Source organism: Poeciliopsis prolifica, unplaced genomic scaffold (genome assembly GCF_027474105.1).
Source record: "Poeciliopsis prolifica strain line A6 unplaced genomic scaffold, Auburn_PproV2 SCAFFOLD019, whole genome shotgun sequence".
Lineage (NCBI taxonomy): Eukaryota > Metazoa > Chordata > Actinopteri > Cyprinodontiformes > Poeciliidae > Poeciliopsis > Poeciliopsis prolifica.
The window spans coordinates 6,496,557-6,520,595 of record NW_026562394.1 but is presented as its reverse complement, the minus strand read 5'-3'; the positions used below and the strand labels follow the sequence as shown (position 1 = coordinate 6,520,595).

General features: G+C 39.3%; 1 protein-coding gene across 2 annotated transcripts in view; it reads right to left on the bottom strand.

Moving 5' to 3' along the window:
* nlgn2b (neuroligin 2b) overlaps nucleotides 1-24,039 on the bottom strand; it is a 73,668-nt gene that overhangs the window by 7,457 nt on the left and 42,172 nt on the right. For both annotated transcript variants that reach the window (XM_055043807.1, XM_055043808.1), the window contains exons 4-5: nucleotides 18,369-18,518; nucleotides 3,900-4,085 (exon numbers count right to left, since the gene is read on the bottom strand). In XM_055043807.1, coding sequence (XP_054899782.1) covers nucleotides 3,900-4,085; nucleotides 18,369-18,518 — 336 coding nt within the window. The remainder of the gene's footprint in view (nucleotides 1-3,899; nucleotides 4,086-18,368; nucleotides 18,519-24,039) is intronic.

The following is a 24,039-nucleotide window of genomic DNA, read 5'->3' as shown; positions in this document are numbered from 1 at the left end:
AAGGAGGCTGGTCAAAGTTGATGGGAAGATAAATGGAGTTAAATTCAAGGCAAAACAAAAAATAACTAGTTAGAAGCAGCTAAAGACTTGAGATTGCAGTGAATGTTCACAATCCCAAACAACCAGAGCTACAATCGTATTTTTTTTAAAGATTATTGTGAGCATTCCTTCCCTCTTGATCGCGCAGAGGACTCGCTTCGTTTTGCAGATAAATTTTATTAATCTGTCCTGGGTCACTGACTCAGTGTGAAGGTTAACAGTGAAGTAATAATCTGAAAGTTTAGAGCAACATTCTCTCTCTCTCTCTCTGACTCTCAGCTCCAGCAAACACTGTCACATGAGAGGATTAGTGGACAAACATCTGGTGGGAATTTCAGAAATGAGAAGCTGTCAGTTTCATTCCCTAAATTTCATCCATCCATTTCAAGAGTATAAATTTACTCAACAAAACCCAGTTTTATAGTTTATTTTAGGCCGTTCATAGACAAGTAATAGCACGGAGAGAAATGATGCTTTACTTTGTGATTGCCGGCTCACTTCTCTGAATAACACAACTCAAAGTGGACCGAGCGCTAGAAAGAATTTATTTTATTTTATTTTTTTGTGAAGTTTGTCTTTTTGAATGGACTTATTCCTCAACTTGGAGCCACATAGTGCAAAAATGACGGGTTACTATTTTCACTTTTCAACTTTTGGTTGGAACAAAATAGTTTCAGCTACAACTTTCTATTACAATAAAACATAAAATCTATTGTGGAGGAGAAGTAGTTACCGATAACCAAGCTGAACGTCCTTCATCCTGAGTGATACAAGGACGCTGTGTTGGATATGGGTTGAAACCCAAAGTACCAATGAAACTAGTGGATACTCCGACCTTCCATCTGACAATAAAAGTTTAGATGTCACATGTTTTATGGGTTACCAAGGAGATTGAATGTAATTTGTTGGACTGACATTGCTGACCAAGTAATTTCCTGCAGCTGTTACAGACACTTCTCCCCTCTCTGGGTATCTGATTACCTAATAACTCAAAGGAAGATTGTGCTTCATCAGTTTATGAAATAAGAAACTTTATTTCAGTCCATCATATACTGTGTATCTTCTAACCTTCTGTTTCATTAGCCAATAAAGTGCACTCATTTAAAGAATTTGCACTTGAGTCCTGCACGCTCAGTGTACAGAGTAATAAACAGCTTTGAGAAAACAAAACAAAAAAAACTTAAGACCACTGCAGAAAATTCTCAAAAGTTGTATGTTTATAGTAACCATTGTGCCCCAGAGTCCAACACAAACACACATCATTCCCCTTATTGAGCCCAACACCAATCAGTCTTACTCAACCAAATAGTCTGAAAGCTGTTTTACCTATTTTATTAAACATTGCTTTTTTAATTATTTAGCTCACATGTGTCCAACTCAAGGCCTGGGAGCCAAATGTGGCCCGCTGTAGCTTTTTATGTGGCTCTCTCGTCTAGAGCCTCAATAATTCCCTCCAGCTTTTCACAAATCTGCAAAATTCACACAAAATCAACAGATCCCCATATTCTTTTTGTGATTTCATTTCTCCCTCAGATTTGGCCGAAAACATTGGATTTAAGTGACTGCTCCCCCAGTATTATTTGATGTGAAGTTATAGTCTGTGACCAACACAGCGATGAATAAAAAGTGGATGGATTTTTTTTTTATTGTTTAATCAATGTGAAAAGATATAGAATATTGTTTCATTTTAAGAAGCACTCACTGAATGCGGAAAAAGCTATTTATTAATATTTTTTAGCAATTTTACGGGTTTTATCAGTACATTCTTGACACCCCTGATTTAGGTCGATAGTGATACTTTGCAAATATGTGATTCCATTAAAAATATTTGTATTGTTTGGATTTGGGAGAAACGTACTTTATAGAAATACCCACAAAATGTTCATCCTCCTCATATGCATAAATTTAAATGTAAAATCAAAGAGTTTTAGATGAAATGTGAAATTACTTCTTACCTTTAAAATGATTACAAGAAAGCCTGCCTACTTAGAAGCAACTAAAATAAAAGGAAAAATTGAACCGGATTGCGTCTTGAACTAAGTGATTCTTTTGAGTGAACTCATAAAAGTTTCAGATTTTGGCTTCAAAAACCTCATGTGTCTGTTTGTTAGAGAAGAGATAAAACCAGAACTCCTGAGTGTAAACGCCCCATCACGAAGCTCTCGGGAGCAACAGAGACGACTTACGGGTGTTTTGGTCCGCAGCCGAACTCAGTCACGTTGAGCCGACATGGATATCGTTTTATTCAGCTGCATTATGTTTTCAGATTAATTATTTATCAGGCAGCATATATGACGACGACTCCCAGTTGGAGATTGAAGGGAAGCCCGGCATCTGAGTCATGTCATGGGTCAGATGCATTCAGAGCTTGTTTGGGTTCAGGATGAACAAAGTGTTGCAAAGAATAGATTCATTCAAAATATGTGTCAGCAAATTGAATTTAAAGGAAGTAAAGGCTATTTTGCCTACTTCCTCTACGGGAAGTAATCACAGTGATGATCTCAACTACATATTTGTCTTTGTTGTGTTTTCTTCTCATGCTATCTAGTTATGGTGGCTGTGTGTGTGTTTATTTGTGTGAGCTTGTGACTCCCTTGCTAAAAGAGCAGAGCTATAGCTTCTCTTCCACGGAATAAAACGGATGAGATTGAACTGCAGATTGGTCTGTTTAATCTGAAAAGGGGAGAACTTTAGCTGTTCAGCAAAACTTGAAAATCATTTTTAGATATCTTAGATGCTTACAAGAAGAAAAAAAAATAAAGTTTATACATGTTGATCTTTTTTATGTGCAGATGTCACTGACTAGACCAATACAGAATGATGCATAATTTCTACTTTGTTGAGCAAATAAAAAAAAACCCCTGAAACGAGCGAGGTTTGAACTTACAGGACAAATGGCTGCCTCTTTGAGCCACTGCCTTTCTCCCAGGGCTTCGTTTAATGACTGGAATATTTAAAGAGCGCCACATAACTGCAAACCAACGGAGACATGGTCTTCTGTCTAAGCTAACTGGAAAGCTTAGACTGGGGAGGAAGGAGCGCCAAGAGGCCTATGGTAACTTTGGAGAGTTGTAGAAATTAGGCGGGAAAGCCTGTTGCAAGGACAACTTTCAATCACACACTCCACAAAGCTAGCTTTTATGGATGAGTACCAGTGAGAGAATGTTCTATTTGCAGTTTATCACGGGCCATCAAAAGGACAAGCCAAACATGCGCTACAAGGTGCCCTTCTCGGATGCGACCAAAGAGAACTGCACATGGCAGAGAAGTAGCAACACATCACCCTGCGTTTTATTTTGTTTTTATTGCACTATCCAGCTTCCCTGTTTTCTCTCGATGCACTTCTCGTCTTTAACTTCTTGTTCTCGTTCGGCATCCTTGAGTGACTACAAAAGGCGCCTAAAAATAAAACGAGTTATTATTAGCACATCAAAGCGGTCCGGTCTAAGTCTAGGCCCAAATTTATTTGAGGGTCTGTGGCGAGATCTGAACACTGACCGTACATCTCCGCAATCTGACTGATCTGTGGGGTATTTGTTGAAACGACGAGCTGACGAAACGCTCAGTTTGTGAACGTGCAAAGCAGGGAGAGACACACACCCAAAAATATCTCCAGCTGTCACTGCAGCAAAAAAAAAAAAAAAGAAAAAGGAAAAGGTTTGACACAGGAGCGGTGGGGCTGACAGTAAAACACTATCCGGGGGAAAAATCACATCCATTTTATTCCATTGACAAATATGTTGATCGGTTGTACGCCGGACGATAAATAAAACAATTACGACACCCAGAAATGAAACCCTCTTCCAAAACGCTAATGTCCTTTGACGAGCGGCATGGCCGCGATGCTAAAAGAAATTTACCCTCAGAATGATGGGACAGGATGAGAAGGTTTACACAGGCAGCACCGGCTCCGGAGCCAAAGATCGTGATTCTCTCTGGGTCTCCTCCAAAGTGCTCAATGTTTTCATTGAGCCAGCGCAGAGCTTGGATCTGGTCCAGCAAACCATAGTTCCCCTTAGCAGATTGGTCCCCCGTGCTCAGAAATCCTGCAGGGTAAACAAGAAGAAACAGAGACAGAAGACGCAGGTTACGCGTGAATTGAGGAGTGTGTTGGAAATTCAGTCACACAAGTTAGACAAATTTTTGTATTATTTTTTTTCACTTTCTGAATGATCCCACAGAAGCAGGAGGCTGCGCCTGTCATTTTCATGGACAACGACGCCCCTGCCTCTCTGAAGAGACTTCACACAAAAAAACCTTGCGAAATTACCAAATTTCTCTGGAAACACGACACAGTTTGAAATGAAAATATATATGTTAGCAGTGAGGGGAGGAGAGACACGGGAGGCGTGTTTCACCTTCTTCCTGGGCACACATTTACGCAGCAGGTGCACGCCCACAACAAGAGAAAAATAAACCGAATATAATGCGAGCCGCGCACACAAACAGAATGCCTCGTTCTTTTCCCGACTACATTACAGTACTTTGCATTGGTTCAAAGTTATTTTGCCCATGCAGTGACAAATGTGGCGTTATTTTTTTTTCCTCCAAAGCCTATTATTATTCTCTGACAGTAGCACATGGAAAATGATTTCTCTAAACTGGATGGGAATTCTCCTCAGAGCGGTTGCGGCAATAATGAGAAGACACCATGTTTGATTTGGCCACTTCCTGTCCTGGCATTTGCTGATGAGCTGCACTAATTGTGCCACTTCCTGTGAGGGTCTTCGTTCTCACAGCTTTGACCATGACTGATGCCAGGGGCAAGCGAAGTGACACAAGGTTTTAGCTTCGATTTGGACCTAATATATCATCACAAATAGCACGGCGAGTCCTCATCTTCATTATGTGAGGCAAGAGTAATCTGGTCATGATTTAAGGGGTAATATGAATTTATGTCAATTCAGTCGGTGGCCTTGGGTGCATGGCTAATGATGTCCCAACGGTTTTCGTCCTGCCAACGGCTTACTGTGATAGCTTTCATTACTCAACGCTTCCACCACAATGTTAACAGAATTATCAATCGGAATACATTTATGTTGTTGTTTTACATCCATTAGTTATTGTTAAAATATAGATAAATATAATTTATCAACGTTCCTTATTCATAAAACCGTGATCAACTGTGAGTCAAAAAATCACTCTAATAGTAACGGCCAAACAACACAAATTAAATTATATATATATATATATATATATATATATATATATATATATATATATATATATATTATATATATATATATATATATATATATATATATATATATATATATATATATATAACTACAGGTTCAAATTCATCACATGCTCTACAACAGAATATCCATCAAGTGTCAGTTTTTGACGATCACCCCTATAAAGAATTGGGTTGTATGCAGCAGGAAAACGATCCAAAGCATGACAGCAACTCCACCTCTCAGTGGCTCCAAAGGGTGTTTAGGACAGGTCTAGTCAAAGCCCAGACTCAAATCTGATTTGAGATGTTCCGGCAATACCTTACGTTTGGACAACTTTTTCCACTTGATTAAAGAAATCATCAAAACAATTACCTGTTACAAATCCAGCATGACATAATAAAGTCAAGTTAGCATTTTTACTACCACACAGACTTATACTGTGTGTCAGGAGTTTGTCCCTGTTGAAGGCAGCTGCATAACATTTGGAGTGTTTAAAACCTGAAAGTGCCGTGATCCGTTTGCAGATGAATTTCATCGTCTTGGAAGATTCATTTAGTTACAAAATATAATAAATGAAAATTCCATTTAAATTTATTGGCAAACTCCAATTTTATGAACAAATGTTATTCTCACAGCCTGCCTGAGCTCATTTTTGGGGGTCTCAGCATTTAACCTAAGCCCACTGATGGTTTCCATGACTCAGGGGTAAAATTAGGCTCCTTTTTATTAATCATATAATCATCTGTTTCTGTATATTTAAGGCAATTTAATGAAAGCACATTGATTGTCAAACTCTCCGCTTGACGCTGTAGGAAGAAGGCTGATATCATCGCTTCCATTTTTAAAGAGATGAAAACATAATTGATTTATAAGCTAACAGCAGACTGGTGCCATGAGCATAATGCCAAAAATACATAGTTGCTTAACATGTGTAAAAAAAAAAAAAATCTAAAAAAACAGGACTCATGAGTCAGAGCTGTATAAATATAACTGTAAGAGCATGCACATGTGTGGGAGTGTGCAAAACTGATAACAATTATAAATAGTGTTTCTTTGACACTGACCAGTTGGTGTTGGCTTGATCTCTGCCTCATTCTAGGGGTGTCAGTTTTTCACTTGTTCCATTTTATAAATTAAATCAAATCAGAAATATGTGTTCCTGGAAAAACTACAACTAAAATGTTCTTTATGTTTAATAGTCAAACTGTTGGTGCGTTTGTGCTGCTGGCCGTCTTGTCAGACAAGCAACTCTTCAGTCTCACAAGCTGCGGCTTGTTTGTTAGGTGGTAATATATCTAGCAGACGTTGAGGCCTCCCCCCCATGTCTTCTGGATTTTCTGACCAAGAAGATCAGGCCGACTTGTGTTAAACGCGCTGGAGAAATCAGAGCTTCCTTTGCCCAGAGGATGGCTGGTTTTTGAAAAAATATGTATGATGGCGTCTTCAACTGTAAATCAGTAGCAGTGAGAAAAATGTTTATGTCTAACCAGTCAAACACAAGTCTCATTCACAATGTAGAACATCAGGCAACAAGTGGATGATGACGAAGATGAGTTTTCCAGTTGTCCGCTTGGTTTAATGGAACACCATTTATATAGTATGCGCAAATGTCTGACTTCAAAAAAAAGCTTTTTATAATGAATCTCTCACTGTTCTAGTATTTAGCAAAGAGAATAGAATAAACAGCTCGTTTCTAAGACGCACATACACTTCTGTCTGCGCTCGGAGTGTTTTATTAAACGTAACGCCGGTTACAACTCGGTTTGAAACCTTAAATAAAACATAATGAAAAAGAAAAAATTACATGCCTCCTCCCTAGTGCAGTTTTCTTGTTTGGGAATTAGGGATGACACAGATAGCTCAAGTGACTGAATTAAACAGTATGTTCTAAAGGGCAGTTGAAAAAAAAAAGTAGGACAACAGGAGAGTACAGTACACAGGCACAGATGGTTCAATCAGCATGCTTGAATGACAAAGGAAGAGCAGCAGGAAGTGGGTTTTATTATTAATGATTATTGTAAGTGATGATGGTGGGAATGTTTAGTCCTGATGGGCTAAACATTTTATTTCTCCTTCTTTTTTTTTTCTCCCCTTCCCGCCATTTCATCGTTTTAACCCTGAACAAGTTTGATTAATCTGGTCACACATTAATCAAATACATCCTTTTTATTTTTTCAAAAGTCCTTTACGTTTTAATTGTCAAGAAAGCGGCTGTTCTTTTAATATCTTGCAAATTTGCTAAGTAGAAAATCTGCAGTGATTCAGCAATGTCCTCAACCAAAATGATAACGAGGCAGCGATCAGGAATAAAAAAAAAACCCCACAAAAAACAAAAAACAAAACAACCAAACAAAGCATGATTAAATTGGGATGAAGAGATAATAGGACCACCTAATTCATGAAAAACCACAGCTGCTTCCAGCTTTCCACGAAGCCCTGCGTAGCTTCGTTGAATAGGCTGTTCAAAAATAGAAATCTCTCCTTACTTCTGATCATATCACTGTTGCTGCTGGAACATAAGGAGCAATCCGCGCAATTAAGATATTGTTTACACTCTCCCACTTTACAGGCTCGTTGTCAGATCCCAGCAATCGTCTGGCTTGACTCTGACCTGGTCGTGCATCAGCGCCGACCCCTGCTACTTATCAAAACCACGAGCAATACGAGCGTCTGCTGCCCAGTCGAGTGCTGAGCAGCATGCCACAGTTGCCTGGCAACTGTCCAGGGCTTCTGGCAAAATTATATGGACGGACACTCACAAAAGCACTTGCATGCACATATCCGAGTGCTTCCCCGCTCAAGTACACAGCAGCTGCATGAACTCGGAGGGGAATGTCAGAGTTAGCTACTGGGTCTGGAAGCTAGCTTGTTAGCTGCAGCTATCACTGCTTGCTTTACATGTTTGCTTTCTCTTCAATGGACCCCCCCCCCCCAGCCCACAGCCTCCCCTCGCCACCACCGTGCTCTTCCCTCTTTCTCTTACAATAAGTTTTCTTTCTGATCCCACCCCACCCCCTTCTGCTGAGCTGGTCTTCCTCCTGACTTTAGCGCTGAGAGCAGCAGTTTGCGAGGCTGAGCTCATGCATATTCAACTCTTGCTTTAGGTGAGAGCAAAGGAACCGTGTGAGAAGAGTCATCAGCCTGAAAGTAAAGACACAGGTTGAGGAAAAAGCGATGAATCTCCGAGGGAACACAGGAGTAAGCGAGCAAGTGAAGGAGGGGGTTTTTAAAGCTGGGATGTTGACCAAAATGATGCGATAATTCTGAGCCTAAAGAGTTTTATGACGTTGTGGCACTTGAGGCAAAAAACATCTATTCCAAGCGCGGGTAGAGTAAGACATAATCTTCATAATTACACACATAATGTTTAGTAAACTAAGCAAAAACACAAGAAAATTTAAATTGGAAATGTTTTTGATTCTGGTCTTAGATGATTTTCTGTTTTACTGGCACTCACCTATGGACAGATATAAAGTTGTGGACAGTGTTGAGAAACGAGATATTTTCTACCTTTTGCTAGTTGTTATCTCGTCTCCCCAGATCCATTACATCTAGCATAATTAAACTAATATTTCCAAAAGTAGAAAAAAAAGAAAAACTGATCAGTTTTCTTTTTTTTCTAAGCCACTTAACCTAAATAGAAGAGCAATGTTAGCAGGTCAATTCTTTTCCGGGCTACTTTTGATTTGGAAATGTTTTTGGTTGACGTTTGCTAAAGTATTTCACAGGGAAAAGCAACAGAGATTGCTAATTGCAGTTAGCAATGCTAACCTATCATGCTAAATGCTAATATAAAAACTACAGAGCTGTGTAACATGCTCACTTCCAAAACATGGCATAATGTCGCCTTTGCTCCAAATGTCAATGACTGATCAAGTAGTCCTGGAGCTTTCTGTGCTGTTACAGTTTCTATTCTGATAATGAAATGATAACCTACCTAATAATACACATCAACATATGTAAAAGTACAGGAATACATTTGGTAATTTCTTTCATTTAAAATTTTTTTGACACGTCATGTCATTTTATTTTTTATGACATGACGTGTCATAAAAATGCAGCTCCACATGACTTCTTACAATATTTGATACGGCACATTAAACGGTCCATAGTAACCAGATTTATTCACTAAATCCTCAGAGTAGAGCGGATTAAATCTGTTGAGGAATAAAAAAAAAAAAGATGAAATGAGAAATTAAATGGAAAAATTTATTTAAAATTTTTTACAGTGACAAGCACAGTACAATATTATGTTTATTTTGTTTTTCTTCTGTCTTGAATATATATTTATTTGACATAAACATGTTTATTCTTTTATGATTCCTACGTTGCTGCACATTTTTTTAGTTGGGACGATTCCAAGATCTATTTTCACTGCCACATTTCCCACTGACTTCTATCTTCTTTCAAAAACGAACTCATTTATTCCTCTTCATATTCATACATTTATCCCCCCTCCCCTCCGCCTCTCTCTGGGTGTGACAGATTCATTCTCTTTCGTGGCGCCGCTGTGATTCTGGAGTCTTAATCGTGAGCCTCGGAGATGCGGAACTGTCATTCAGCCGCTCTCGGAGACATCTGCAGAGTAATCTGAACGGAGCACCTGCCTTTTGGTCACTGAAAACTGTCTGCACAGGACAGTGTGGAAGCAGCGGAGGGGAGGGGCCGGCGTGGAGTCCAGGGAAATGAAAGATTAAAAAAAAAATAAAAAAAATCCACGGACATAAAACAGGTATTAAAGGGAATATTGCCTTAAGCTATTATCAGATACTGACTGACAGAGGTGAAAGGAACATGATGAAGGACACGTTATAATTTCCCCGTGACATCACGGGTGTGATCAGAGGCTTCAAAATTCTTCTTTTTTTCTTTTTTAATGCAGGGAGGAAGGGTGACTAAAATGTGCACATGAGGGTGAAACACAAGCTCGGGTGAAGATTTTGTAAAAAGTCAAAGAAGAAGTAACTTATATAACTCCAGAACACATGCAAAAAAATAAATAAAAGATAAAATAAACTGAGGGAGTAATTATGACATCTACATGTAGCAGTGTTGGAGTGTTATAGAGGAAATCTATCGCTGTAAGTCTCAATGAAGCTTAAGGTTCAGTCAGAAGACCAGCTGACAGATTTCTTTCAATTATGCATAACAAACTGTGAACAAGGCATGCCGAGAAATAGGATTACTTTCACCACATATCTACGCTACATGTGTAGAACATTGGGAACGTCACTAAGTGCAGTGAGAAAAATTATTTGGCTCCATATGTAGTTATTGTGGAGAATAGCTGTGCAAATGGTGCAGAAACCCTGCTCAGAAGTCAATGACCTTTGATCTTAAACCTACTTTTTTTATTTTTTATTTCAGACAGGTTCTATTTAAATGGTTTCTCAACTCAACATGTTTTTCTGTAACCAGACCTCGATCTGTCTGGTGCAATAAAATTCTGATTTTTTTATTTTATTTGATTTTTTTGTCAAAATTTCAGACGTTTTCACATAACCACCTCTGCTCTTTCGAAAGCTCTAGTTCAATAAAGATCGGTGGCATTCTGGAAACATGAAAAACAAACACACACAAAAAAAAGCCGATCCAAGGTTTGTAAGCAGTTTAAAACTTGGATCTCGCTTTAATAATACACTATTTAGTTAATTTCGAAGGTAAAGATGTACAAATGGTTGATGCCTGCCACACATTTCTAATGTTATGCTCCATACTTGCTTCAGGTACTGAAGATATTCACGAGAATCATATTTTTTTCTGCAAATGCTGACCATAATAAGATTCTAACACTCTAAATCTCAACATCATTCTCGAATCCTCCATGTCTTCATGTAAAGACCTGCCTTTGTCATGAATCCCAGTAGGTTTGATTTTCTCTCTCTCTCTCTTTCTTTCTCTCTCTCTCTAATTTAACCCACATATTTCTCTCTTCACAGCTCTTTTTCTCCCCTGAGGGACATGTGCTGCACATTTTCAAAGCTTTGAATCATAATATAATAATATGCTTAACCGTGGTTGATGTCTGTGGGTAAGGAGAAATATATAACTTCCTGCCATGCTGATGCACTATTAAACCGTTTGCCTTCACTGGCTCATTGAATACCATTAAATTCCTTTTCCTGGTGGCACATTTCACCCTTCAACCCACAACGATGTGGGTTTTTTTTTCTTTTTTTAATCTTAACACCCACTTTCTTTCTTGTGATATTTGGGTGTCTTATTGTTAAATTATTCCATGCAAAGTGGATGGATTTACACACTGTTTCACACTTTATCCACTTCACGTTTTTCTTTATTTTTGTCCAACGGTTACGCACATATCTGCAGCAAATGTAGGCACGATACAGAACCGGAGAAAAATTAAACATACTGAGATCCTGTTAGCTAGCTGGTACCGGAAGCAGATCTCAAACTGTTCCTGTGAATTTAGGCGTCAGGGCAGCTAAATGATATTTCATGGGTGATGTAGGGTAACGTCTCTAACTCACTGATAACCAATGCCATCGACTTTTCAGCCTTATCAAAACTCCTGCAAGCTACTTTGATAATTGTCAGTTTTACACAGAAAATCTGAAAAAATAAAACCCAGTTTACTTTATTGAGTCACACAAATAATAAAAAAAAAAAATTATGACAAAATCGTACACAATAACTCTCCTATGCCTTATGGATCAGGTCTATTCATAGATTTTCACTCACAAACAGATTTTGGTGCATCTAGATATGCTTCTAATTCATTAATTCAACCTCAGTGAATATAAAGTAAATAAATGATAAAATGATATATATTATATATATATATATATATATATATATATATATATATATATAATATATATATATATATATATATATATATATATATATATATATATATATACTTTTTTTGTGTGTGTGTGTGTGTGTGATTTTAGTTTTTAAAATAATCATCCCTTTGGCTACTTTTAACTTGGCTGATTTTGACCCACGAGACACAACATTTGGACACCACTGGTTAGAGAGCAGTAAAATATATGAATACAAGCATTTGTTCTAACTTTAATAATCAAAATATTATATTATTCCAGCCACTTCCTATTAAATATTTTGAACTATTACATTACAGTAACCCTGCAAAACTGCACTAACAACCTCAGGGACCTCTGGTCGACTCGTTCCGCGAAACTGCCATTTTTCATTCTTGGCAGTGATTTTGCAGTTTAAGTTCAACTACAAACTGGATAAGTCAAAATGCTCGATTGTTGGGTGTTATTAACTCACCCAGTTCATTACACTGTTAACGTCAGAACCTCTTATTGACCTGTATGTATTCTTATAAACCCACATCAGTGCACAGTGTTCCTTTTGTTGGCGCAAAGCAATCCAAGGATGAGTGCATCAACAACCTCCGAAGGATTTGATAGTCAGATACGTCCACTTTAAATAAAAGCTAGTAATTTCTTTTGTTTATAATTATTATGTTAATTTCTTGATGCCTGTCATTATTGCATCAGTGTTTCAGAGACTATGACTCGTCAGAAACGGGACTCAGGAAGCGCGAGGGATTTTAGTCAAATCTATTCTTGGAGCCAGAGTGGGCAACCATTAAACTTTATAGACTGATGGCTAAAAGTGCCCATGGATACAATAAAGATATCATTAAGGACCATGGATATAAAGCCAGGTCAATCAAATGAAGGTCTGTATCATTGCATCAGTCTTTAACTTTGCAAAGAGATGTAACCTGACCTGTCTGTCTGTCTGTCTGTAAGCAAAAGAAGAGAAGAAAAGCAACTGTTTTACAAACACTTGTATTAATAGAAGAATGATGCAACACAAAGGAAATAATCCTGGTAACTCGTTGGTGAGTTAGATGGAGCAAGCAATGTGAAATTGCAGATTTTTATTTATTTATTATTTTCATTTGAAAAATGTAATGTTATACTTTTCTAAAACAAAAGAAAACCTTCATAACCGACATAGATTTTTAAGAGTTGTACAAAAACATTAAATTGCTAACGAGACGTTTACTTTGATTAGTTTTTGATTATTGAATGTGTTTATTTTAATGACACTCAGTAATAAAAAATAAGTGGATAAAAAAAATGAAATTTCCGAGAAAAAAATTGAAAATTGGAAAAATCAAACAAATGAAGCTAATTTCCAATCTCCTTGAAAGTGATCAGTGATAATTTTCCCAAGAAGTTAATCATGTACAGTATCACTGTCTCTTTTCTAACTCCTTTCTTCATTTTGCAGTGCATTTGATGTATTTTGTTGATTCCTGTGTATAAAGAAACATGGATTTTGTTGGTTAAAGCACCAACGACGATCAACTTTAAGTTAGAATTCAATGCAAAGTTTTGATAATCATTTTTTATGAAAGAGAAAGTTGAGCACTCGGTGTCACAACCAAACAGTTTTAGGTATATAATTGTTTTTAAAAGATTAAGCTGATTTCATAGAAGGGATTTTTTTCTAAACAAATTGTCCCAGAGTTTTGGGCATGTCTGGAAATCACATCTGGACTTTTGAACAGAAAGTTTAAGAACTCTGTAACCCAGACTAATTAACACCTTCAGGACTTTTAAAAAGTTTTTTTCCATGGGTTTGTTAGGTTTAGGGGTTTTATACGTAAAGTAAATTTCCTAAAAAGTATCCAGCTGTCAGAACAATAGCCAAATAACCATGGCTTTAATTATCATGCGAGCCATGCAAGTTTTGGTTGTTTACCGTCATGAAAATGAGCTTCAAATAGAGAACTTGCCTACTTTCAAGTAAGCTGAATTTTGAAAAAAAAAAAAAATAAATAAAGTGAAGCGAAATGTTTCCAGGAGACGCGTTTCATCTCTCTTCCCGAGGTTAAAAATGTTCCCGGAGCCAAACGATGGTGGTGGGCCTTTCCCCAGAGTTCATTAATTAGTTAATTAGTTAATTAGTCTGAGCAGATGGCTGTGCTGCACAAATCAGGGTTCTCCGTGAGCCTGGAGCGGGAGGAAGGTAGGAGAAGGTGAGGCGAGATGCGCTTCTTCAACCACAACAGTCTCCAAAAGCTCCGGGGCCTCGGCCGTGTGCAGCAGACATTTTCTTCGGATTCCACCCATTTTATCACTTTACCGCTCGGTGTATCATAAATTGATGAGAAAATCCTTTAGAGGTGATCATTTGTTAAACACATACGTGTGAGGGGATCTCGGGTGACAGCACAAAGCACTAAAGCCCAGTATATAGAAGGGAGCCTCGGTCCCAGCGCATGGAGCATTTATTCCAATGAATACTTTGCTTCGCTGCAGATTTAAAAAGCATTTCTGTAGGTTTATTTTTAGCCTGCCCCCGTCTCTCCCCTTCTGTTTCCTCTTCCCTCACTGTCTCTCTATGATTCTCCCCCGCTCATCCGTCTCTATTCCCCCGCTCTCCCTTCTTCCCGTTTACCCCTGACTCTCTATCACTCCCTTAAAGGCGCAGGCGTCGCATAAAGTGAGGCTGGCATGTGTAAGCTCCTGCGAGTGTAAGTACAGGATAATACTAAAGATTAGGACATAAAACCATTAAGATTTTGTGTACCTCTGTTTCTCGCTTTGACTCAAATGCACAGTGTCAGAGAGGAGGGATATTAAAAATTCAGATGGATGGTGCATTATTCATGTGTGTGTTTTACGCGCGGCACGCAACTAATTACGGCGCACGCACACACAAACGCACACATGCTGCTGCACATTTAGCAATTGACATGTACACAGGCCAACATGCGTGCCTATGCAACACACACTCACTAGGATAATCGCCTTAGTACAGTAACCCATTTAAAGCATATCTGAGAGTGTGAGTGAGAGGGGGAGAGCTCACAGGCGCCCACATATCGAAATTTTTAACAATCTTTACAGAATCGAGGACACTGCTTCATCCCTCATAATAACTCGGCCGGATCTACAGCCACCTCTGTATTTCTGTGCCTTGTCTCAGTTTCGATGGTCTTCCCAGGATCTGCAGGGCTGCTAACTTTGAAATGCCTGACTGCACCTTAAAGAGCTCCGGAACGAATCACAGCCCAGGTGTCAGAGTGAGTCTGTCACATTTGCACTCTGGACACAAGGTCAAGGTCCTTGCGACTGGAGCAAACGAAGAGATCGTCTCGGAGTTTTCCACTTACCAGCTGCTTCATTAGGTACACCTGGGCAATTGATGGTTGAAAGAGACATTGACTGTCACATGACAGCAACTCGATGCGTTTAGGCATCTGGAGATGACTTGCGAAGTTCAAACTATGATTGGGAATGATTAAGAAAGGTGATGTTGACTTTGGACGTGGCAGACCAGCTCTGAGCTCTCAAGTCTGCTCTAAAAAAAGTGGAAATATGCAGTAAGTTGCAGATGAGTGTGATGACGACAGAATTCAGAAGAGGCGATATCTTAAAAAGGCTAATGTGTCTCAAATGTTTACTCTTTTAGACGTTGAACCTTAATGAAGCTTGGCTACAGAAACACGAGTGACTAAGTTGGGGCGACATAGTAAAATGTCGAGATTCCTTCTTGGTTTATAAAATATTTTTTGATTATGCTCCATTGCTATTATAACAGTTCATTCAAAAGAATACCAACGAGGCAACAAGGGAATTTTTTGGGGTGACTGTTCAGTTCCAAGGAGTAGTTCCAAAACTGCCTTTTTGTGTAATGTTTCTCACACTTGAACATAATTCATTTCCATGTAAATGTTCATTAATACATATTGTTCCTTTATTAAAAATAAACCTGATCTTGATCTTAGCAGAGCATTTCTGCCTACCATGTCCTTCTGTAGTCTCCCCATCTTCTGACACACAAATCTGCAGCAGCTCAGCATTGTCACGACGAATCAAGGCAGTTCTGATGGCAAGATGGTATATAATTTGAAACAATAAACAATCCTGAAATGTCCTTTTAGAATCAAATACCCATTGAAAAAGATCAGCACATTGATATGCAGCTCCTTTCCAAGGGCTCCCAGTTTGTCCTTGTCCCCGTGCCTCTCCTTCAGCACTGTCAATAACAGTGTGGATTACGTTGCCCTCTGTTAATACTCACTGCATCTCTTGGACTCTGTCCTAAACTACTCCGGTTTCTCTGTTTATCATTATTGTGATATGTTGAAACAGGCCTGATGCAATAAACACGATCTGATTACACAACCTGGCAACAACAAAGACCACCACAAATAGTCTTTGTGCAAACACCTCCGGAAGACGATGGCGAATGTAAATACTTGACTTTCCCGATATCCGGCAGCACAGAGGACTTTGCACACGCTCAGTCGCACACTCACAGGCCGTGTCCACACAGCAAAAATAACAAAAAATAAGAATCCAGTGGAAGGAAAGATTCTAAAAGTATTTCAAATGTTTAGAAACGATTAGAGGAAATAGTTTTCTGTTGTCAAACTTATTGGGTTTCCTCCTTAGAAGGAAATACTCCCTTGCAAGACCATTCACCTTTTTATAATTTCATCAGATCAGAACAGCAAACTTTAATCTGTTTTATTGGGTTTTGTATTATATACCAACACAAGCTGTCACACAATCATAAGTGGTTTGTTTTCCCACCACTATTGTCCTATATTTAGGTCCACCTCGCTTTCCACGCAGTAATGAAAATGAGAGGTTGGTTGATGCAATGGTATTTTTGGAGCCACTCTGTAGTTCCAAGATGCCCAGTCAGCATATCTACTCAATACTCAGCACACACATGAATTCAAAGTGAAATAGTTTGGTTTCCAAATATCCAATTTAACCCAACGTTACCGACTCAGGAAATGCGCAAGCTCACATAAAAAAACAACAACAAAATAACAGGTGGGAATAAGCGGAACAATCCCCCTGAAAAGGCAGGAAGAAATCTGAACACACATAAAAGAAGCTGATGAAGGCGCATAACGAGACGCCGCTCTACAGCACAGATAATTACCACGGCGATAGACCCAGGTAAGGAGTCAACCAACTTTGTGCGACTTAAAATCCCGCATTGAACCAGACGCTATGCCATTTATCCTGGTTCATAATTCAGGTGGACTTTCTGAATTCCACTTGCAGTAGCGTGTATCTCGTGTCGGCAGTGCTGTTTGTAAAATCCTGGATAGCTTCAGTGAAATAATTAAACTCATGCTGTATGCTGCAGAAATTGGACAAGAGTTTGTCTTATTTACAGTGCTGGTTTGCAGGTTGTTCGATCCCAAAAGAGTGTTTGTGTGATTGCTACCACTGAAGAAGACCAGAAAACGAATCTACCGTCTATGTAGCAAAGTAAAATACTTAGGTAATATCTTAAGTAGTGAGCTTTGTGGAGATGATGATGATGATGATGATGATGATGATGATGATGATGATGTGGAGCGACAGTGCCTCAAGTTGTACATGCACAGTAATATGTTGTCACGTAAATTTTACATGGGCACCGATGACGATGAAGAAGCCCCTTGTCTGAGCCTTTTCTACTTCTGTTTATGCGGTAAAATTACTGGAGGTTATTGCATAAAGACTGTTTATCAAGTAAATAACATAATGGACGACTAAATGGAGCAGCAAAAGCAAGTGAGGTGGATTAGCAACACTTGCCAATGACCAATGCTGTCACCCGGGTCATGTTACTGTGGAACATTATATCTGCTGCCTGGAAATTGAGATTTAAGCACGATATGACTGTCATAAAACTACATTTATTACAGTAGCAGTCTTCAGTCAGAGGCCTCTTCAGTTTTATTGCAAGACCTACTGCTACTGGAGACCCATTCCTGCTCACTGCTTTATCATCAGCAACTCTGAAGATGGTTGTCTGATATGATACCTAGTATCTCTTTGGCATTATTAAAGAATTCTTCAATTAATTTAAGACAGCTTCCATATTCTAAAATGTGAAACCAAAAGCCACAAAGATATGTTCATAAACCCTATGATAATAGGTCAAAGAGAAACTATTGGGTCCATTTTCGACTACAAAGATGAGTTTATATTTTCCCTTTTGAAATCAATAATTTAAAGACAAATAAAATATTTATTTTCACCTTGGTGAATACACCCGAAACAGGTTGACATCAGAGGGCGGCGTTGAGTTAAAGTTTGAAGATTTACGACGCCCCGCTTCTGCCACTTCATGCCAGAGACATGGCAAATGTGGTGTGGTGTGATGCCTCAAACTCACCGAGCACGCCAAGGCGATAGTTCATGGTTACGACGATGACGTTTCCGTAGGCAGCAAGGACGCTGCCATCAAACATGTTCCCTGAGCCCTCCATGTAGGAGCCTCCGTGGATAAAGAGCATGACTGACTTCTTTCGGCGATCCCGAATATCTGCAAAATAGGGATTTTTCAAAAATAAAAAGATATGTGTTACTATTCAACAGTTTTCACATGCAAACACATGAGTATGCAATCAGCCCTCACAGTTATCCGACTCCAGAGGAGTGGTGAATAATTTTTATGATCTTTATGGGAGGGAAAAGAAGCAATCGAAAACATTTCGTCCACAATCAGAATATGAAATGAGAAAATATGGAAAAACTGACTGGTGACAAGATTCAGACGATTATTATCTGTCCTTTTTTATTGACTGAATGCTATTTGTTAATGTTTGTTACAGACTGAAGAAGAGTCAAGTTTAGTCAAGTTTAGAGGTGTTTAAAGTGAAATCAGATGAAAAATAGACAGTATCAGATGCTGTTTTTCTTTCCTCATTTTTCCAACATATTCAAGGCTGTGTTGAGACAAAACTGTGATTCATTTAGATTTTCAAACCGATATCCAAAATGTTCTGACACACGAGAGATGAAGACTTCAGCAAATCTTGAAATAGTGAGAAACCAACTTTATTTGGAGACGAACGTGTTTCCGCTTGTGGCTTCCATCAAGGCCGAAACGAACTGGTCGGCTCATTAGGCAGCTTTTTCATAATTTTCGTCCTTACCATACCCTGTGCAGAAAACATAAGGGCAGAATGAAGCAGAGCAACATTGCTGCACTTCATCCTGTTTTGGTCTTTTCTGCTTTTGTGCTGCCTGCCAATGCTAATCGCTGATAAAAGACGCTAAACCCAGTGCAGAAAGCAAAGTCTGCAATCCATCTAGCTTTGCTTTTAAAATAACAGCACAGTCTGCTTTTTCAGACAGTGGCGTGACATCTCTTCCTCTCCTGGTGTAAATTATTCATTACTTTCAATACCGTTCCGATATGTTTTATGTCTGAAAGGAAAAACAAAAAGAAAAAGCGAATCGGCTACAGGAAAAGGTTGAATTTACTACAAATGTCCGACCCGTGAGTGGGTTGTAAACACTTTTCTAATTGGCTGGATGAAACTATTTAGTGTATCTCCCATTCCACTATGCCTCCTTCTGTGATTGCCTGTTTATCCCGTGCTCTGCAGCGATGGTATCTTCCATCTCTCTTATTCCCCTCCACGTGTGGAGCAAATGGTGCTGGCAGTTCCGATGCCTTATCTGTTATTGGTGTCTTTGCGGCCATCAGTATGTTGCTATGGTTTACTCAGTCAGCCTGTGTGCGCTCCCTCCACCTCCCCCCACCCACCTGCCACTACTCCTCCATTCCTGACCCCTCCGTCCCCAACCCCCACCTCCACCCCCACCGGAGCGTCTGTGGTATGTTCGGAGCGTCTGAGCGTGGACGAGGCCCAGAGAGCTGCCAGAGCACCCCAGTTAGGCTGAGCGTCTGCACTGTGCAGGCCCTGTGGATAATTTGTATGAAAGGCAGACCAAGTGGAAACATAAATAACAGCCACAGCATCTGTTTACCCTGATGAGCTTCAGCGCTCAAAGAAGGGAGGGAGACGGGAAGATAACAGGAGAGAAAGAAAGAGAGCGAGAGAGAGAGAGAGAGCTGGGTTGGAAGAAGAGACGGGGGGTGGTGGCGGGTGATGGGGGGTCGTGAGATAGGAACAGAGAGGAAAAGATGAAAATAGGGCAGCATGAGAGAAGTGATGGGTAAAGAAATGGAATTGGAGACTCGCAAACATGGGGGAAAAAAAAAAAACACCCTGAAGATATCAGGGATGAAAAAAAAAAAAAAACGAGGCACAAATCAAGACACACATGGCGAGGTACGCTAATGAACGCCGAAATTCACACAGGATTCACACCGTATTCATACAAAGCCACACACACACACACACACACACACACACGCACACACGCACACACACACACACACACACACACACACACACACACACACACACACACACACACACACACACACACACACACACTCTTGCATAGGCAGCTGCGATGTTGAGTCGCTATGGAAACTGCTTCTCGCTAATAGAACTGCACCAGCCATTCCATCGCACCGACTGTTGCCGTGGTAACAAATTCCACTCACGTATTTGCACACCGCCTGCATCACCACCTGAATCTCAGGTTACACACGCACCGCCGGCGCGTCACTCGCAGCGGCGGATGGGCACGCGCGCGCGTGTCTGTGTTGAGGGAAATGCGGGGGGTCACGGATACACGCACGTGCATTAGTTTTTTTGTTTTGTTTTTTTTTCTCCCTAATTTATTGCGCGTCTTCTGTTAGAACATATATGTGTGACACGAGCCGGCTGGACATAAAATACACGCACACACACACACAAATATTTCAAGTCACACAGCCCAGCGCATGCAGCTCGTGTTCTTCTTCTTCTCTTTGGTGTATTCTGAGCGTCGGCTGATTTCCCAGAGGATATGTAAACAAGTTCAATTATCTTGACGTTACTAAGACAGTATGGAGGAGTGACGTAGGAGCTGGCCGTCATCAGCCTCACTCAGAGAGAGACGCTCAGAATGTAAATCAAAGCCGGAGAGGACGGGAGCCGAAGCAGTGGCCTGTGTCTCTACATCTTTAAAGAGCAAAATGATCAGCCTCCTAAAGACCGCCGAACTGTCAGGCTTTTGTCAGCGCAAAGCGGTCTGTAAAAGCCTTCTCTGGCTATTCATTATTGAACCGGAAAGCTCAATGAATTATCCCTCATTTTGTATGTATGTATATATATATATATATATATATATATATATATATATATATATATATATATATATATATATATTTAAATATCTTTATAAATAACTCCACTGAATGATTCAGCTGTCTATGTCCATTCAGTTTGTGCTTCTGACAAGTGAGCATAATTTTATTAATTAATTTATTTTTTTGTTTCTGCAAAGGTATGCAAATGTCCAAGGCCGTGTGTCCACTGTTTTCTCACAGGAAGCAGAAACTTTCCGTTGCAGCTCACCTGTACAGTTTTCTTCCTTCAGTCATGTTGTTTGTCAGCTGAGAGGTGGTGGCTGTCATGCAGTATGTGACTTTATTTATTTAGTATTTATGTATTGGGCTTTAATTTAATGTATTCATTGAAGAAGATGTCTCTGCATGCCTGATTCTTGTTTTACTCGTTCAACCAAACAATTCTATAGAGTATTAGCTACAGGACACCCTGCACCCAAACAGCTGCTGTTGCCCCACTGCTTGGTTGAAATACCCTAAATCACTTTCCATTTCTTAATTTGACTCAAGCATCCAGCTCTGATTAGCATAAAAGCTGCTGGAAGACCGTGTGTTCGTGTGCCGAAACCAAACAAAAAGTTATGTGTGGCACAGAAGAGTTGCCTTGTGTCACCAAAGAGAACGCCGAGCCCACTGGGGAACGTGTTGGTGGCGCTTTTTGGTGCCCGGCCAGTGAAAGTGTTAAGCGTTCCAAACACCACGCAGCTTTGACTCGAATCTGACGAGGAAGTAGCATTTTTTCAGCTGTGCAGTGAGTCAAAGCATGCGGCAAAATCTATAAAATAAAATGGGAAAAAAAAAAAAAAACACTGGTTCACCTAAAGAAAATGCAACTTTTAGAAAAACCAAACCAAACAAAAAAACTTTGTGGGGTCAGATGAAGAGGGCTGCTGGACCTCGTGTCAGATTTCCACTGACATGAGGAGGGAAGACGCCCATTGTTGTAAATATTACAGCTTTTGAGCTCCTCCTGCACAGCATCACGGCGCTCCGGTGCAGAGGCAAAAAGCAGGTTATCAAGCAGGGGAAATGTGTGGAAGTGAAACAGATGAAAACTTAAAGGTGGACATGATTCATTTCATTTGATCTGAACGATTATCAAAATGACTGAGCTTAAATAACTGAGCTGGTTATGCATTAACTGCATCAGCCCTGAGAAGCCTCGAGCAAAGGACAAGATCAGGTTAGAAATGACTGATTAACTCACATCTTGTGAGAGAAACCTAAGGAGGAATGTCTGAACTTGAAATGTTCATATTTAAATGGTACTTAAGAAGGTTTCACCCGATACTGAAAGTGCTTGTCGCTCGTTCTCCTTGGCCAGTCCTGTACCTGCATGCATTTCCTTTCTCCTTATGCCATTCTTCCTGTATAAAAATGGTCAAATAAAACATTATTCAACTCTTCAAACTCTGGAAACAAACTTATTTCCAAACTTTTTGTTGTATTTTCATTGTTTTAACTCCATTTTGCAGTTAAATATTCAGAATTTCCCCCCTAAGGCCATTTGGCAAGTTAAAGAGTAACAGCATGCTTTTATTGAGACTCATTTAGAAGCTGTTGGAAAATGGATGTTTTTATTAATGTTTTTCTCAAGACAAATTTGTTTAATTTTCTAAATGAGGAAGAAGCTTAATAAGTCTGGGTTTTGTTTTTTGATAATGTCATTGTTGCCTGCTTATGTTTTAATGGTATTACTCCACTTAGTTTATTTTCAGAAAAATCTTGCCATATCGGTTAATTTATTTATTTACTTATTTCTTGTATTCTCTCATGTTGATATTTCTCTCTCTTTTAACGGTTCTATAGGCTTAATTATTGCCTTAATTATTCACTTTCCTTCAGTTTCCATGTTTGTTTTCCAGCACAGCTGTTCCACATTCCCCTAATACAGCTCACCTGGATCCAATGTAAATCTTCAGTCTTACTTCACTACATAAGCTCACTGGTTTTCGTTGCTCATACTAAGTACTCTGCCCTTGCACCATTTTCTGTTCTCCTCATCTCAGATCAGTCAAGTTTCTTTTATCATTAATAAAACTTTTCTTTGCTTATTCCAAGTTCTCATCTGTATTTTGATGCTACTCTCTTGTACATGACATAAATGTGTTTTGAAAAGGTAAAGACTTTCTATAAGTTTTTGTTTTGCCACAAACCATAATAAACATGACAGAACGCATAGTGTAAGGTATTAGTGGTTAACGTCTCATTTGTTGGGTTAATCCTGAGTGGCGGCAAACTCTCGCTTTCGTCGCTCCCCGAGTGTCAATCCGCAGCTGCTGTGAACTAGGCAACGCTTTACGGGACAGAGGCTTTAAGATCAAAATAGGTAATGTGATTAATCTGCATCATGGAATATTAACGCCTTCAACTTTTCAGATTAATTGTGCGGGTTAACGTCGACGGCCCAGAAATGATCAAACAAAATGTACATTGAGTGAATTCCTTTGTTATAGACTACTTAAACTTTCAGTGTTTGGCCATTATTCAGTATTGCAGGCGGTTTTGTGACTGTGCTATAATAGTTTAAAAGGCAAAAAAACAACTCCCTGCCAAGCCTATTAGTACTTGTTTGTGTGCTCATACAACACACAGGTCAGACCAGTGTACTACACACACTGGTCTAGTTTCTAGTGCAAATATCTTAGTAAAATTAACAAGACATTTTCCTTAAAGCGAAATAATCAACAAATAAGCAACAACATTTTAATCAATATTAAGGAATTATTTCCTTAAAACAAGCTCCTATGTCTTGCTGAAAGATTACTTGCGAGGTAATTTTGTCTTATTTCAAGTGTATTAAGATATTTGC